Source organism: Pestalotiopsis fici, assembly GCF_000516985.1.
Source record: "Pestalotiopsis fici W106-1 unplaced genomic scaffold PFICI_Scf_2, whole genome shotgun sequence".
NCBI classification, from domain to species: Eukaryota; Fungi; Ascomycota; class Sordariomycetes; order Amphisphaeriales; family Sporocadaceae; genus Pestalotiopsis; species Pestalotiopsis fici.
In genome coordinates this window covers 4,768,656-4,782,330 of record NW_006917092.1, presented here as the reverse complement: position 1 = coordinate 4,782,330, position 13,675 = coordinate 4,768,656, and the positions used below count along the sequence as shown (strand labels likewise).

Sequence of the window (13,675 nt, the reverse complement as noted above, 5' to 3'; positions counted from 1 at the left end):
GTTTCCGGAGAAATCTTAGATAATGTCGAGCTTGCGCAGGGACTGAGGTCGAGATTGAACTAGTGACTCGCTTCGGAGTCTTCGAGCAGTCGCCAAGAAAACGGTTCCAAACCACTAGGAGCTTTGCCTAGTGCGCGGAATTTCAATTGCATTCTACCACTTATGCACTAACCGAACTTGCCCGTCTGACTGCCATATGTCATTGGCCCTGATAGACATGCCATGTATATGAGGTTGTGGCACTCTCCGTCATTGTGCCATGGCCTTCTATTTGTCCCAAGGTCTTCTGTTGACGTGCTCTCAATCTTGGGAGCCGAGACAGAATGGAACACCACGGGGCTTTGACCATGAGAGTGGCTCTGGCCATACTTCTTGTCACTACCTTTCTCACGCAGGTCCTTGCTTCTCACAATCATGGCTCACATCACGTACACCCTTCTTCTTCCTCTGTCAGTGCTCGAAACGAGAGCGAGACGTCTCGAGAAGCGGCGGCGGCGGCTGTGGAGGCAGCCCTAGCGTCGCTTGGTTTATTGAACAAGGCTCGTATTGAAAATCCTCACTTCAACAGCTACACGCTCAAATCTGGCGACGATACTGCCGACCCGGCACCTAGTATCAACATATCGGCTGCGACTGAGGATGGAATCACGAGAAGATTCCGCCGGCGACAGGAGAACAGCACCGTCGATGAGGTTGATACTAGCTACTCCATCTCCCCCGAGCTAGCACAGGCGGCAAAAGTCATGGCTGAATCTACGCCACAAATTCCTTCAGGTAATCACAGTGATGTGGCAGCCGCGATGAAGGAAAAGTACACACACAGCACCAATGATACGAATGTGCCACAGTCGCACAAAACTCCAGAGGGAAGACTGTCAGTCTATGGCGATGATGGTGACATGACGAATGGCACAGCAAATGTCAAACGAGCTGATGAGTGGTGGATGGTCGGCATGGCTTCGAATGGAAAAAGTCCCCATGCGCCAGACGATTACAAGGTTAGCTGCCTGGACGTTGCTCCAATTGCTGAGTGGGCAATCATTGTCACGTAGCTAACGACAGTATGATAGGTCTGGAGAAACGTCAAAGATTACGGTGCCAAGGGTGATGGTGTCACGGACGATACGGAGGCCATCAACCGTGCCGTGTCTGAGGGTGGTAGATGTGGCGCGAACTGCGGATCTAGCACCGTATACCCTGCTGTCGTGTACTTCCCGCCAGGCGTCTACCTCGTCAGCAGTCCCATTATACAGTACTTCAACACAGAGTTCCTCGGTGATGTGAGTCTCCCACTTTCGAGTCCTGTGTTGATGAGGGATGATTACCTTGAAAGAATGGTACAAGCTAACAAGCGCTCGCGCCGCACAGCCGTTGAACATACCTACTCTCCTCGCTGCCTCGAGCTTTGTGGGACAGGGCGTCATTACTAGTGATGTCTATGTGAGCGACAATTCAGAATGGTACGTCCCAGGAAAGGCGGTGGAAAGGCAGCAAACCTCATATGCAACAACGACAAGCATTTTAACTCGATTCTCAGGTATCTCAATACAGCCAATTTCTTGCGCAGTGTCAGAAATTTCAAGATAGACATTAGACCCGCCTCGCCATGGAGCTATATATGTGCTATACACTGGCAGGTTGCGCAGGCAACATCACTGGAGAATCTTGAGATTTACATGCTGTACGATTCTGATGTACCCGGACACAACCAGCAGGTATGTTGAAAATTTGTTTATTTAATCCTTGTTGAATTCAAGAATCCACCTAACATGGTCTTCAAGGGTATCTACATGGAGAACGGATCAGGGGGGTATCTGGCTGACATTATCTTTGTTGGTGGACACTTTGGGTATGTGAAACTTTTCTCCGTCCCATTTTCCAGTACTCCACGACACTAACAGCATGTAAAGGGCATACTTTGGCAATCAGCAGTTCACAACCAGTCATTTGATTTTTGTGAACTCTGTCATCGGTTTACAAGTGCATTGGGACTGGGCGTGGACAATGCAAGACTTCATCTTCGAAAGCTGTACTACAGGGCTGCTCGTTGTTGGCGGAGTGAGTAAATCCCCATGTCTTGTACGTTGTCGATGTGAATTAACACTGTAGTGTAGGCTGGTGGTTCCATGTCCAACGGTCAAAATCTTGGATCCCTCGTGCTCGTTGACTCCATCATCGCCAATACGCCCCGAGCCATTGTGACGACCCTTTCCTCGGATAGCTCCACCTCATTCTACCTGCAGAACGTCGGGTTCTTCAACACGGAGGTCGCAGTCACCGATGACTCGACCGGCAATGCTCTACTGGCCGGTGGCAACCAAGTCGTCGTGGACAGCTGGGGCTTTGGACGTGTAATTGATAACACAGACAACACTGGCGAGACTTTCTTCGCCAATGGAGAATATATCGCCATAATGGACCGCAACACCGCGCTACTGGGAGACGCCTACAATCAGATGGCGCCCAACTTTTTTACGCGGCGAAGGCCAGGCTATCTCGACGTTGCATCGAGCAAGGTCATGAATGTCAAGACATTAGGAGCAGTGGGCGACGGTGTCGCGGATGATACGAATGCGCTCAATTCCATCCTAGAGGGCGCCGCCAATACGTCGTCGGTGGTCTTCTTCCCGTATGGTATATACTTGGTAACGGATACGCTTCGTGTCCCGCTTGGTTCGCGTATCATTGGACAGGTGTGGCCTCAGATCATGGGTACAGGTGAAAAGGTTAGTCACGCGCCGTTTCTTTCAACACATTCGATCATCAACTTCATGGCCACCGGGACTGACCCACGGTTAGTTCTCTGACGAGTCTCAACCTCGAGCTGTTGTGCAAGTAGGCAAAACGGGCGACGTAGGTATCGCCGAGATCTCAAACATGATGGTGACCGTCAGGGGTGCTACCGCGGGCGCCGTAGTCATCGAATGGAACGTTGCTGAATCAAGCCTTGGAGCTGCTGGGATGTGGGGTGAGTCAAGAGTTTTGCACTCATCGACAACAAATTCCGATGACTAATCACGCATGCAGATACTCACGTCAGAGTCGGAGGTGCTGCTGGTAGCGATCTCTCGCTTGCGCAATGCCCCAAGCAGTCGGGCATGGTGAATCCCCATTGCAAGGCTGCGTCGCTTCTGATGCATCTGACGCCCAAATCAACAGCATACCTTGAAAATGTCTGGCTCTGGGCAGCCGACCACGACCTGGACGATTCCTCCTTGGGCCAGATAGATGTCTATTCTGGCCGGGGTCTCCTGGTCGAAAGCGAGAAGGCTTGGCTATGGGGCACATCGGTCGAGCACAGCGTGTTGTACCAGTATCAATTCTCCGGGGCGGAGAATGTGGTTATGGGCATGATTCAGACCGAGTCGCCTTATTTCCAGCCCGTCCCGCTGGCACCAGCACCATTCACCACAGGCATGTTCCCGAACGACCCTACCTTTACCAACTGTGTGGGTGCCTCATCGCCGCGCTGCGCCGTCTCGTGGGCTGTCCGCATCATCGACTCGTCTTCTCTATACATGCTTGGCGCTGGCCTGTATAGCTGGTTCGACGATTATGACCAGGACTGTGTAAGCACCGGAGACTGCCAGGAGCGCGGGTTCGAGATCCGGGAGAGCACCGATATCTGGCTTTATAACCTGTGCACCAAGGCCATCCAGGAGATGGTGTCACCCCTTGGGAGTGTACCAACCTACGCCAAGGACAACGTGAACGGGTTCCTTTCTTCAATTTTGGCCTGGCTTCATGGCTCAACCCAGATTGTGGGCCAGCGCGACTTTCCCGGCTTTCGCGTTTGGACACCAGGCATGCTGGACAAGGCCAATGGTGCCCTGCTTTCCGAGAGCTGCAGGAACGCTTTGACCGAGATTATTGCGTGCGACAATCGTACCGAGAGTTTCCAGATGCCAGGACTACGCAGCTGGCTTGGCACCGTCGAGGATACAGACAGTGTCTGTATGGACTCGTGTGGCGAGAGCTTGCAGAGCTGGTTCGATAGCGTTTCCATTGCATGTGATGGGCGGCTGATCAACGATGCATTGCCCACACTACTCGGAGGCCGGATATGGACCAACTGGAACCAGACTTGTCTCAAAGATCCCGCCACAGGTAAATACTGTGGGGAAATAATTGACGACTTCAGCCTGGTATCGTCGATCGAGAACATGCCTCGCGATGAGCTATGCTCCTTCTGCTGGATCGAGCACTACGCCATACCTCAGCGCTCCCAGTACTCGAACTACGATGAGTTTTTGCAGTCCCAGCTCGACTACACCGCCTCCCAGTGCGGCCAAGGTGACATTGATACCAGCATTCCAGATTCGCCGTTTCGAACCGACGAATCATCGACCTATTGTCAAAGTAATTATTGGTATACTACATCGGATGGCGACACCTGTGACTCGATAGCAGAGAGCAATAGCGTCTCATCAGCAGCACTGTATCAAGGGAACCCTGATACCATCTACAACTGCTCTTCCATAGCGGCTGGTACAGATTTGTGCATGCCAGCATCTTGCGAGCTTATATGGGTCGTACAACCCGGAGACACGTGTACCTCTATCGAGTACAACGTCACTGCGTCCACAATGAGCTCAGTGTTTGGAAATATAAAAAAATACAATCGCTGGGTGGACCGCGACTGCACGAATCTGCACGCAGCTGGCGATGCAGTCTTTGGGCACGTCGTATGTCTGTCGCCGCAGAACGGCCTGTTTTCCGCCAACGCATCCATGCCGGGTGATACTACTATCCCAGCAGCCAATACCGGGTATACAAACTACATCAGCGATCCCCCAGAGGGAGCCACGGTTGCGGAGGGAACGACGATGAATTGCGGCACGTGGCACATTGTCGTGGAGGACGACACTTGCGGCACCATTGCATTCACGAGTGGCACGACGATCTACATTTTTATGGAGGTGAACCCCTCAGTCGGAACAGATATCCAGAGCTGTACTAGCCAATTGGTAATTGGAGATGCATACTGCGCAGTGCCTCATTCCGCCTGGGACCAGGTGTCGAGATAAGCAGATCGTGTGTTTTCGGAGTGAGGTCCAGGTCAGCTATATGGAGCGTCGTCCGTTGATACGTGCCGTGGAACAAAAGTAAGCAGTCTTGGGGAACGCTGTTGGCTGTTTGGGAGACTTAAGGAAACGATATATAGCGGTGCGGTATGTTCAGGTTGTCGGGGCGAATGTATAAAGACACCAAGACAAGATTAATCTACATAAGATTTAGTATTTTAGTATCTATCGTACAAAAGAAAGAAGCTATTATAGTCTGACAGAGAAAACGTAATAGTCGTATCTTTTTGCCTTTTTTTTTTTGTTGTGAAAAAAGAAAACATATAGTATATCCCCGTTTAGAAAAAGCCATGCTATGAAAAAATGAAAACACTTTTGACTGCCAATAATGCAATGACGGCCAAGCAACTTATGCACTGAGTCAGGAAGCAAAGTAGCACAGTCTAGCTAAACAACAAATTAATGCGTATTGGCCATGCAGAAAGAGGATGTCCGTCTGAAATTTATGTCCCACGGAACGTAGGGAAGGCTGCCTCGACCTCGCCCCGATTCTTCATCAGCTATTTTGAAAAGCCGAATCTGAATTTGGTTTCACAAGCATATTATGCAGTTTGGCTTGTGCTGTACGGACTCTTGTTTTATAAAGCCACATATATAGCTAGGGACAAACTCTTTTTCGCCTCCAATTATACTAGTCTCACTTGAGCCGATGTGTGAAGGGGGAACTGAAGACGAGATGATCGAGGAAGCATTGAAAACTTGTCTGAGTTGATCTCTTGTGTACAAAAGAGAGGTGCTGAAGAGCGACTATATACCCACGCAGGTGATCTGCGGTGGGTACTGACTGCGTCAGTACGACACTTTCCGAAGTTGGACGTGAACCAGACACACGTACAGGGTCCCAACAGCACCAGCCTGGACTGATTATCAGGAGAGTCTTCAAGTTACTCCCTGCAACAGCCACAGCACCAAGAATTGCTCAAAAGTGCATAGTATCATACATTTCTATATTTAATCCCAAACCGTAAACTAATAGCTTTTACTGGACAGATATCACGGTTGTCAAAAAGTCTAGCGATTCGTACAGAGCATGCATACACAGCGACTACAGCATCTCTCCATCTACCGTTCACTTCTACTTCGAGATTGAGGTTTTTGAACAATCAGAGTCTCGGTAAGCGACCCGTTCTCATATGCATTTTGTAATCTGCGAGCATAAAGCTCATTGCCCAATATAGGATTTTAGGTATCGGCTTCTGCGGGCTGCGCAACAGCAAAGATACGATGCCAGGCTGGTTCTCAAAGTCGTGGGCATATCACGGCGACGACGGGAAACTGTTCCTTGAGTCGGGTGCTGGTGAAATCCCAAGCCCAGATTTTGGTGCGTTGGGCAGATTTGGCCGTGGCGATACAGTGGGTGCTGGCTTGAACATGCATACTGGATAGGGCTTTTGCACGTTGAATGGCCAGAAACTGAACATGGGTAAGCGTCTAGATAACGTACTTGAGGATATGACTTTCGACCCATGTACTAATTCTGTTATAGGAAATATTTTCAAGCAGCCTGATGATAGTTTCCGATCTGGAAAATTGTATCCTTGCGTCGGGTTTGACATGACCAACGAGGGCGTAGGTCTTTGCTTCAAGGTCAATTTTGATGGCTCAGCCGGGCATCCATTCAAATATAAAGGGGCTTTTTAGGTTGACTCAATGAATAGTCTATGAACGTATGTGTTTGATTGGGCATACGATTTCTTGAAGCCACGATGACATCGCCTGATCTGACAAAATTGTCGGCTTTGCGGTTTCCCCGGCATGGGTTCATGAGATCCATTCAACATGCAAGCGGGTGACTGACTTGACCATCAATTATGAAGTATGCGACCAATATACCTAAGTTATAGTAATGCTTCCGTCATTGATCTCATGTGCAGTGCAAGTTCACGTAACATTCATCGGACACAACGTTACGTTGATCAGATAACCAAGAATCACTTTAATCCAGCATGAACCAAGTAACCAAGTAGGAGAGCTGTCCCTTGAAGTTGACTGCGCGGATCTTTCTAAAGATTCTCCTTGGAGCTCTTGCCTATACCACTGGGAGATGCCTTCCATACGGCGGCGGCCCCGTTCCAGGGGTTCCCCTCCGCCTCGGCCATCTCGGCGAGGCGAGCGAAGAATTTGCCACTGGATGCACTGTCGACGAATTCGCGCACGCGCACGATCTTGCTGCCATCGGGCGTGAAGTTGAACATCATGACATATTCATTCTGGTACGGGCCGAGGGGCGTGTCGGCCGTCGACCGCACCCACATCGCGACCTTGTTGTCGGCCTCGTCCTCAAACACGTCGTCCACGGTGACGGTAAAGTTGCGGAACAGCGGCATCACGGCGCCAAAGGCCGCACGGTACGTGGCGTTGTCCATGGGCGGGCGCTTGAGAGATGCTGCGCGCACAACGTGTTGGTGTCTGTGTATATATCCATGCAACACTATGATAGAGGGAGGGAACATGGCAACCTACTAGGAAGTACCTGCTGTATACAAGACTCGTGTCGATAGGCCATGATGGCGTCGATGGTCCATATGTTATAGCCCTCAATGGCTTGGAACGCTACCTCGCGGCGCTTAGACATGGTTGAGACTAGACAAGTAATCAAACGTAAGAAAGAACTAAGACGGATTTCTGTGAGTATTTTACTCTAAGCCTTAGGAAGTGTTTACTCACCAGAGATCGAAATACACTAGAATACAGAGTACAGATCTATTCGTACCTAGGTTGGGATTGGATATGCGCGGGGTAGGCTTGTGAAGACACGATCAGGTAATCAGACAACCAAACCAGGGGGTTTATCTCTAAATCTTGTGATACCTCGATTCTGATTGGCCGTCCATGCCCAGGGTCATCGGCCAGATGCTTGACCAGACCGCGGTGCTTTCCTATTGGAGGTTAAACTGGCCTCGGCTGATCCCCGGAAGCTCCGGACATCTATCCGGGCGTTATGGCGTTGGTCAGTGTTCAGGGATCCTTCATTCACCATTTGACAGTGATACAACCACTTCTTGTTTTTTTTAATCTGATATTTAGCATACGAAGTACGTGCCTCTCTAATTGGTCCCCAGGCCCTCACTGCTTGGTGTTGCACTGACGTAATCGGTACCCACGACAGATAACTTGCTCGAATATATCGGACACCTCTCTTTTGTAGATGGTAGGATGAACCCAGACACCTTTCAGACAGTCCTTCCATCATAGCTTCTCCTCCGCATCGGCTCAGGAGAGATTATCCCTTGTTGGGTATTCAGCCTCAAAGATTTCTTCAATGTGAAATTCTTTTACGGAAGTAGGTTTCAAATAAAAGACGGCTAAATTTGGCAGTATTCTCGAGTATTGTTAAAGCAATGTAGTACCCCTTCATTCTTCTTGAGTTTACTGTCTGGCTGTTTGACAAGACCTTTTACTTCATTTTGTCTTCGTGAGCTACAATTCTCTCCTGCCCAACAACCTTTAAAGCCTGGTGATAAGGACAGCCTCCCCATTGCGCAACATTCGAGTAGCGCTTGGCAAAGTCTGGAGCATACTCTGCATCCATTTCCTGGATCTGTTGCTTTCGCTGAACCTTGTCCTCTGGTCCCATATTTTCCATCTGTGGTACCGCGGCAACCTGAGGGTCAGGGAATACATTGTCCTGCAGCCAGAACAGAAAGCCAAAGGCCCATATGACCATGGCCCGGAGCCATGGATTAACTGGCTCAATGTGATGTGCTCGCAAAGTAGTTGGCAAACTGAGTGCGATCGGGATGGAGCGCCCCAACCATCTCAAGGGTCTTGGAAAGAACCGAAATGCGAAAAAGTCGTACATGGCATTCGCACAAAGATTGCCTTGCTCAGATCCGGGGTGCGGTTGATTCTCGTAGTCCTCGCAGTACCTGACCATGCCGTCCCAATCGCTCGGGAACGAATGTAGTGCCACTCCATCCTCGGCTTGGAAAAGAGGAACCATTTCCCTCATGACAAGATGCGAGGCGATTTTGACCTTGTCGGAAACTCCAGAGAGGCCAAGCCTTTTTCGCAGACGGTCCATCATGGTGCCAGTAAACGCAAGTGTGTAGATGTAATCGTCATTGTGGGAGAAGACGCCCTTGTACTGCTTTGCCCAGTATCTGTGCAGCTTGTTGATGCTCTCCACCGACTCCTTGGTTCGCGTGTCGTGCGGGCCATACCACCACCAAGTAGCATTTTTGCTCTCGGTCTGCTCGACTCTTTCTCCCGCCTTGTTCAAGATTTTACCGCCGTCCTCTCGCCAAACGACGCGGGCGCCCCACTCGGTCACGATGAAATTGGGAAAGGTGAGGCAGTAGATCAGGGTGTTCATGAAATCGTTTCCTCCATACCCCACGGAGAGCCGGAATATCTCCGCGTAGTCCTCATAAGGGTTTAAAGATTCAATCTGGTCGTGAATCCATTTCCGAGATCTCTTGATGTCAGCCATGGAGGAAATAATGGTAGTGTTTGCGAACAGTGAAAGGAAGTGGCTGTAAGGGAAATATCGGGATTTGTTCATAATCTATTCTCTGACCACCGATCAATGTAGATTGTTGACTTTTATACCGGCAAAGGAGGCACCGAGAACACCGGTCACCCGGCGGCAGTGAGCCCATGATCTCAGAAACAATGTCGGCGTCGGCGAGTATCTAGCAACCCATTTCCACCTTGATCAGCAGACGGGCCCTACGACAGCCGGAAGTGGGGACTCTCCAGCCCTCACCAGCCTATTGGAATTTCAAGCTAATAGGGGATCTTCCCTTGTCCGGGGATAATCTTAAACTCCCCGATTCACTACCAACAAGGTGGGCGGCTTTCACGCTCCTGTCACCGCAAGCTTATAGACGACATTATTATCGGTATTCGACAGCTCCGCGGAACCGGTATTCGCGATTAAGCGAAACGCGACGGACGCGCATTTGAATCCGGTTTCAAGAGTTATTTGATATACGCAAACTCTTGATCTGTCGTAAGGACTACTTAATCGCCTTGACGCATCATTTCGGGAATGTGAATTGTATTCTACTCCGACCACGAGAAGTCACAACAATGCAGATGGCGGAGCCTTTCGCTGGTCATAGCTCAGCATTTTGCCTCTTCATAGTTTAGCTCGTGTCGAGCTTCCTGTTTGCCTGTAGAAAAAGATACTGATTAATCATGTGACAATGCCACTCGAGGAGCTTTTGGACTTACTTTACAAGACCAACGCATTTGATTTCAATGTCTGTGTTTCCGGGGAGGGTTTTCACCGCCACGCAACTGGCCGAATTTAGTATATGCTACAAATAGTTGAGCATCATTTGACTCACGTCCGAGCAGGCTTCAATTTCCCCCAGTATTCCTCATAGACTTTGTTGACTGTGCCATAATCCGCCATGTCGGCCAGGTAAATGTTGACTTCAATGACTTCCTCAATGCTAGAACCGCCAGCCTCGAGAACGGCAGCGAGGTTTTGGATGCAACAATGCTATATAATAGAAAGCATTTAGCACACATGGACACGATGGAAAAAGTGGATAGGAATCGGAACTAACTGCGCGGGCTTCAATTGGTCCCGGTACCAGATCACCAGTCACCGGATCCCTACCGACGGCACCCGAGGTGAAGACCAAGCCGTTGGCAATGATGCCCTGGCTCATGAGCTTTGCCGGAACGGCGGGCGCCTTGGACGATGTTACTGCGACGCGCATCTTTGCAGAGAGCGATAATCAAAAAGCGTAATACTCGGATTCAATGAGGGCAAAGATGAGCACAAATTTCAGAACAAAACATGAAAGGTGAGAAAATAGAATATTGAAATAATGTCAAGTTACTGACTACCAGTGTTTTTTGGTGAATGACTGCAGGCATATGGGGCTTATCGGCTAGTGTGTCTTTGAATTCTGTCATCGCCCCGAGTGGATCGGAGGTGAAGTCGGGCTTTCCGACACGCGATTTTCTAGTAGATAAGACTCACCGAAGTCCGCTGAGGTGGAGAACCGGCCGGCGTTGAAGCACACGTTGGCTGCAGAGTAAGAGCTGATTTTTCAAAAGGGCATTTCTCATCGCATGTATGAGACTCAACGCCATGTTTCTCGAAAGCCTGAGGCGGTGCACTTCCCGATAGTCACTATTGCTGATCTTGTTTCTGTGGCCTCTTTCAAAGCTGAGTTCACTATAGGCTCTTTTCGCATGCTCAATGGTCTCAACGTTACAACACCAAACGAACCATAGTCTAAGATGATAGTTGATGCTTGTTGCGATCGATATGAAGAATGCCTTTGTTGACAATGGTAGGCTGAATCTAGAAGAGTCCCCTAATGGCCGCTGTCGATCACGCTGCCGGAAGCTGAACGACGGGTGACTGATAGTCAGCTTCCAGTAAACCCCGCTCATGTCGTTGTCCGGGTAAAGATTTGATGAAGGAGGTGGAGGTGGCGTTATATTTCGCGGGACGGTAGCAGACACGGTCCTGATGCAAGTGCCAAGAACGTGAGCTGCGAGGAATCAAAGGCCCCTGCATCAGCAGAACTGGCAGGCCAGTCCGCCAAAAACCTGCAAACCTTAATTTAACTTTGATGGAAACCAAGAAACGGTATGCGCTTGAGCCGAGCCTTGATTTAGTTCGCTGTATTGCAGCGACAACCGCACCTGAAAGCAGTTGACTGGCCACAGTACAATGACGGATGCAGAGCTCAGGAGAGCAAGTTGCACTTGCGCTGACCAGCTCGATCAACTTGAAAAAGGTTTTACCAAAAGAAAAGAAACAATCATTTGTCGGACTTTGTATAATAGTTCTCAACATGCCTAAAATTTTGACATTCTGAGCCATCGTAAACATCTAATTGTGTTCTTGATTAGAGACACAGAGCAACGATGAATAGTCGTACATTTATATTTTTGCTTATTACCGTCGGCAGATCCATTGCTAAACAGCATAGAGTACATCATCATCACAATGATCATGGATATCAAACTCTACTGCCAGTCCAAGACACAACTACACCCTTGAGCACTCCGACAGCTTTGACGACCGGTACAACCACCACGACAAGCTCAATCACTCTAACGAAAACAATCATTGTATCACAGCCAACAAGAGGCGCGCCTCCAACTGGTTCAACCTTTGCCATTCGAGATGCACTTCAAGAGCGGGAACTCCTTGTAACTTACCTCCAGAGCGAAGTAGTCGGGGATATCGAAGGTTTTACCCTCTTTAGTGATATACCGGATATAGAAAACCAACAGCGATATATCTTGAATGACAAGGGAAACCTCATCCACGTGGCGACCGGGTGGGTGGCACACGGCGATGATTTGGTCGGCCACAGATTCGAAAACCCCAAAACTCCCGACGATGCTCTATCCTCTCCGGCGTGTATATGTGCCGTCGACCCAGTTACCTCGCAATTGACATGTTCTTGTGGGAGTGCCACAAAAGTCTGCATGGACACGAGTAGTAGTTCGACAACTCCTTGTACCGAACAAGACATATCGGATACTTGGGCAGAGGTTTCATGGTACGTTTTCCCGGATGATCCCAGCGTCACCACCGGCATCAGTCCGACAGCGACTCCTTCACCACCGCCAGAAGATCGGCAATTTCTATTGGAAAGTGCCAACTCTGAGTACTTATTGGTTGTGGTTGACCATACACCATTTCTCGTGCTCGAAGACAGCAACAGCACGACGGGCTTGGACGTGATCTTTGGGATAGACGACGACGGCGCTTGGATCAATGTCGCAACGGGCGATATTGCTGCTTCCAACCCCGAGTTCACGACCGGGCCCATCTCTTTCTGGAGTCGAGAGGACATGGCGAGGCTCGGCCTGAAACCCAGCACCTGTGACGTTGTGGACCAGAGCGGATCAGTTGGCTTTCACTGCAACAACCGCCGCTTCTGTGCGACGGAATGGGGACTGTTTTATTGCTATGGAACTCGGCCAGATGATAATGTGGTGCATCTCTACTCGGGGCTTGAGATATAAGCGCGGCCGAGTGGCTGCTGCGTCGCCGAAATGGCCGAATTGCACGCGACAAGAATGCGCATCTAGGGGGGTTATTCTCTTGTAAACAGAGTGATGGCTTGGAATAGCTGGACGACAAGGTGTTGAAAAGTTGAAAAGTCGCTTGGGCCATGCTACTTGATTCGGAAGGACTTCTTTGAATAAAACAGTACCAAAAACTCGGTATCTTGCCATTTATCAACACAAAGGCAATATCTCGTGCCATGCAGTTGAAATCTTTGCGCCTGTTGGAATTGCGAGCAGGCAGGGACAGGTCCTGGCAGCAATCAAGTTATGGGCATGAGGCCCTATAAGGCGCCGTGTTTAGTGGCACAGCTAGCTATTGGCGCCCCGCGATTTCGCACCGCAACGAAATCACGATTTGTTCTGCCAATTGGAATTTTGATTCGAATATGACCTCGATCAACGTGGTGCGAAAGAAGAGAAAAAAAAAAGGAAGAAAAAGATTAAAAAGGCACCTACAGCAAAGGTTGATTTTTGGTGTTTCCCGAGGTTGCAGACGCCTGATCGAGCAGCCGCCCACCTGTGAGCCTACCCAACCTGAGTCGTGCTGAAATGATTCGGACACCGTAGCACATAGCCGCCAGTTCGTCGCAAGT

General features: G+C 49.7%; 5 protein-coding genes across 5 annotated transcripts; 2 read left to right on the top strand and 3 right to left on the bottom strand.

Moving 5' to 3' along the window:
* Positions 1-323: 323 nt before the first annotated feature.
* On the top strand, positions 324-5,027 carry PFICI_03628 (uncharacterized protein; the record flags this gene model as incomplete). Its single annotated transcript, XM_007832209.1, has 9 exons — positions 324-998; positions 1,071-1,280; positions 1,369-1,460; positions 1,538-1,715; positions 1,782-1,849; positions 1,911-2,058; positions 2,115-2,726; positions 2,800-2,968; positions 3,028-5,027. The coding sequence occupies 9 exons, from the start codon at positions 324-326 to the stop codon at positions 5,025-5,027; spliced, it is 4,152 nt and encodes a 1,383-aa protein (XP_007830400.1).
* Positions 5,028-7,087: 2,060 nt separating this feature from the next.
* On the bottom strand, positions 7,088-7,450 carry PFICI_03627 (uncharacterized protein; the record flags this gene model as incomplete). The annotated part of the gene is made up of 1 exon (XM_007832208.1): positions 7,088-7,450. The coding sequence occupies one exon, from the start codon at positions 7,448-7,450 to the stop codon at positions 7,088-7,090; it is 363 nt and encodes a 120-aa protein (XP_007830399.1).
* A 1,031-nt stretch (positions 7,451-8,481) lies between these two features.
* PFICI_03626 (uncharacterized protein) lies at positions 8,482-9,516 on the bottom strand (the record flags this gene model as incomplete). The annotated part of the gene is made up of 1 exon (XM_007832207.1): positions 8,482-9,516. One exon carries the CDS (start codon positions 9,514-9,516, stop codon positions 8,482-8,484), a length of 1,035 nt encoding a protein of 344 aa, XP_007830398.1.
* An 858-nt stretch (positions 9,517-10,374) lies between these two features.
* Positions 10,375-10,759, bottom strand: PFICI_03625 (uncharacterized protein; the record flags this gene model as incomplete). The annotated part of the gene is made up of 2 exons (XM_007832206.1): positions 10,375-10,536; positions 10,604-10,759. 2 exons carry the CDS (start codon positions 10,757-10,759, stop codon positions 10,375-10,377), a joined length of 318 nt encoding a protein of 105 aa, XP_007830397.1.
* Positions 10,760-11,924: 1,165 nt separating this feature from the next.
* On the top strand, positions 11,925-13,037 carry PFICI_03624 (uncharacterized protein; the record flags this gene model as incomplete). The annotated part of the gene is made up of 1 exon (XM_007832205.1): positions 11,925-13,037. The coding sequence occupies one exon, from the start codon at positions 11,925-11,927 to the stop codon at positions 13,035-13,037; it is 1,113 nt and encodes a 370-aa protein (XP_007830396.1).
* Between the last annotated feature and the right edge of the window lie 638 nt (positions 13,038-13,675).